The sequence below is a fragment of the Megalobrama amblycephala genome, linkage group LG7 (genome assembly GCF_018812025.1).
Source record: "Megalobrama amblycephala isolate DHTTF-2021 linkage group LG7, ASM1881202v1, whole genome shotgun sequence".
NCBI classification, from domain to species: domain Eukaryota; kingdom Metazoa; phylum Chordata; class Actinopteri; order Cypriniformes; family Xenocyprididae; genus Megalobrama; species Megalobrama amblycephala.
Genome location: NC_063050.1, coordinates 54860058 through 54863494, shown reverse-complemented (window position 1 = coordinate 54863494; position 3437 = coordinate 54860058). Strand labels below are relative to the sequence as shown.

At 38.9% G+C, this 3437-nt stretch overlaps 1 protein-coding gene across 1 annotated transcript; it reads left to right on the top strand.

Annotated features, from left to right (window-relative positions):
• Positions 1 to 86: 86 nt before the first annotated feature.
• Positions 87 to 3129, top strand: tefm (transcription elongation factor, mitochondrial). Its single transcript, XM_048198138.1, has 4 exons — positions 87 to 224; positions 626 to 1095; positions 1184 to 1333; positions 2250 to 3129. The coding sequence occupies exons 1-4, from the start codon at positions 182 to 184 to the stop codon at positions 2673 to 2675; spliced, it is 1089 nt and encodes a 362-aa protein (XP_048054095.1). The 5' UTR covers positions 87 to 181; the 3' UTR covers positions 2676 to 3129.
• Positions 3130 to 3437: the final 308 nt, after the last annotated feature.

The following is a 3437-nucleotide window of genomic DNA, read 5'->3' as shown; positions in this document are numbered from 1 at the left end:
CTTCTGCAATCGAAACTGAAACTTAACTCTTAACTCTTTTGTTTTCTTGGCCAAAGCGTTAATTCGCCGTCGGAACCAAAGTCACACACGCCATGTTTCCTCACGAGCCCTTAACCTCGGACCTCTGAGGGTAAAGCATCATTCACATGTAACAAAAAACAGTAAGCTGTAGCGATCAAACATGTGGATCGCGAAACGTCTTCTGTCCTCTATCGTCCTCAAAGGTAACAATAACACGTAAATATATTATGAAATTCAATAAGAGCAAGTTGCGATGCCAGTCACAAGGACTAATATTATGCAGTGTCTTGCAGATCATCACAGATCTTTTTGGATTATCAGTTGCACCAATGCAATTTTAAGTGTAGAGTTATACAGTATAAAGTATTTTACTTGAATATATTTGTTAAATGAACTTGCTATTCTGAAAATATATCTATCAATTTAACTCTTTGTGAGTTTGTGAGTTTGAGAACATAACGTGAACTGAATTGAGCTGGTTAATGACAATATTGTCTTCTGTAGAGCTGCTTTATAGCTGAAATTAAAATCCCTTTACAACATTGGCACTGTTATTGTACTATTTGATTGATCATTTTCTGACTAAATCATTGATTGTTTGCAGGGCATTACAGTCTGTTTTGTCGTCCTCCAAGCTCCTTGCCTGAATATGAGCTCCGATTCTTGCATTGCACCTGTTGCAAAAGGAGCAGAATAATGGTGTCTGGGTTTGACACCCTGAATTCATCCATTTCATCTGAATTGTGCCAAGAAAACGACAAACTCCTGGACTCATGTTATACTACAGAGCAGCGTGCTGCCATCCTCCAGCATCTTAATACAGCCACAGAGTCAGAACTGGCACAGGTCAAACTGCTGCGAGGACGGAAAGCTGTCAACATCATAGACTACAGAACCAGACATGGACCATTCAACAGTCTGGAGAGTGTCATTAATGTACCCTTACTGAAACACAAGAGTGCTGTCATAGTCTTTGACTCAATCCTCAAACCAGCTGACAGGAAAGAGAGGAAAAAGGGAAAAGTCAATCTGGCTAAATTTATAAGACCTGAGGTTGACCGAGCTCTCTTGGAGGTGAGAAAAATTCATCTAAACCACTACATTTAATAGCTTTTGTGAATAAAGAAGTTTATTCTATGTTTTGTTCTTGAATGTCTTGCAGGATACAAGCTCTATCGTGTCCATTGTTTGTGGTACTAATAAAATTGCATGGACACACATGGATCGGGCAAAAACTGTCTTAGACTGGCAGCAAGCAGAGTGCAAGAGTTTTATGAAAGGAACGTACATGGCATCAGATTATTTGAAAGATGTGAGTTTCTAAATTGTGTTTTTATGTTAATTTATTTGAGATTTAGCAGTATTCATGTTTAATATTCAGTAAAATCTTTGCATATCCTTTTGAGAAGGTAAACCAGCAACCCTTGTGAATTGAAGAAAATGTAGGGGTGGGGAGTTAGTTCTATGCATCGATTGTTGATTGAATGGAAGCAAATCTGAATGTATAGCTTGCAGTTTATAGTAAGAAAGGGGCGGGGTTTATCCAGACAAAATGATTGGATAAATATTTGGACATGTCTGTCGTTTCAGTTGTAGTTGTATCATTTTGATTACAAATTACAAGGTCAACAAATTAAAAATAAATTAAAAAATGAAACGCATGCATGGATGAATAGTTCACAATAAGATAGAGCTGCATGATTATTTGTTAAAAGATTGCAATCTCGAATCAAACACCCATGCAATCTTTTTCCTAAATGAATATGATTCGTCTATCAGAGGTAGCTAACATTTGTCCTGGAGAGCCACAGTCCTGCAGAATTCAGCTCCAACCCTAATCAAACACACCTGAAAAAGCTAATCAAGGTCTGAAGGGTTGCTAGAAAGCTATTGGCAAGCGAGTTTTTATGAAGGTTGGAGCTCAACTCTGCAGGACAGACGTTCACCACTCCAGTGGCCTGTTGCACAAAGCCGGTTTCAGTGGCTACCCAGGTAAGTTCGAGATTAGTTTGAGCAAACTCTGGTTTTCGGGCCCAAGAAGGTGGTATGATACACGAACAACTCAAATCATTTGTGTATGCCAAAATGTGTCGGTTTAAATTCTCCTGTCAACAAGAGTTGCTGGTTTAACTTCTGTATAGTAGTTACTTTCATGCACCTTATTTGATAGTGATTTTGCACTGGAATAACCACTTTGAATTACAGTGTATATTCTTTATCCACCCCAGATCTCTACTGTTATTTCAAGCTTTCCTGCTGCTGACTTTTTTGTGGTGGAGAAGCCAAGCATCTCTCCCCAGAATACTTCTCTTTATCCAGTCATGGTCCATCTCCGGACAGTAGAGGCCATGCTATTCGCTTTACTCACTCCAGCGAGGGAACCAGGATGCCCTCCTAAAGTCCTTAACATGTTACGCACAGCCATTGGCCGCCATTTTGACCTAATAGTGGGAGATTGTCGGACAAGTGGAGCTGAGACAGTAAGGAAAATGATGACGGAGTCCGTGATGAAGCGAGACCCACGTGTTCTTTTCCCTCATGACTTGGTGTTAAAGCACAGAAACTCCTTTCAGATGAGCAGTAGGAATAGAGGGGAAGAGCTGTGTGACGCTCTTCTGCAAGCTGTCGCATTTTTCGAACTCCTGCAGGAGTAAATCGCTACTGGATGACCATGTCTTATTTGTTGGACTTCATCAGCTGAATGATTAATCAAGTTCCTTGAACATGACATAGGATTTTATTAAGTATTTTTATTTCCCTAACTGTTAAACTGGACTGTATTGGACAAGCCTTATAAATTTAAAGGTTAAATGAAGTCTACAGTAACATGGTATTGTACACCTTATTTTAGCCCTGTTAAAACGCAACACTCAGTTTTATACAATATTTAACTAGTGGTCATTGCTCCACCTCTGTATCCACTAAGAGTTAAAGCCCAAGGCTTGTAATCATAACATTGTCGGTTGGATACCCACAAAGAATGAGCCATCACCATTATGCACTTGAGCAAGGCATTAAACCCCAGGTTGCTGCTCGAGGGGGAATGTGAACTGTACTGTCCAGTGGGAAAGCTGCTTTGGGATTAAAGAAAATACTTAAAAATGTCAAGCTGGTTTGTTGTCATTTTTCACATGAGAATGAAACAAAATATAGAAATATAGTGTCCCCTGAGCCACAGTGTGGAAACATTTAACATCTGACAGACCTTTTCAAGCCGAACACAGATGAAGATTAGACAAGGCATACATTTTGTAGAGGGAGAGATTATTTTTTAATGTTTTTAAATGAAGTCTCTTATGCTCACAAAGGCTGCATTTATTTGATACAGTAAAAACGGTAATACTGTGAAACATTAATAATATTTGAATATAAATTAAAAATAAAATACATTCCTGTGATGGCAACGTAACATTTCT

Bases quoted from the DNA above. Each gene is read 5' to 3' on its own strand.
- tefm (XM_048198138.1), top strand. From the start codon at position 182: ATGTGGATCGCGAAACGTCTTCTGTCCTCTATCGTCCTCAAAG. The intron at 1,096-1,183 runs GTGAGAAAAATT...AATGTCTTGCAG, and splicing joins TTGACCGAGCTCTCTTGGAG to GATACAAGCTCTATCGTGTC. The intron at 1,334-2,249 runs GTGAGTTTCTAA...TATCCACCCCAG, and splicing joins CATCAGATTATTTGAAAGAT to ATCTCTACTGTTATTTCAAG.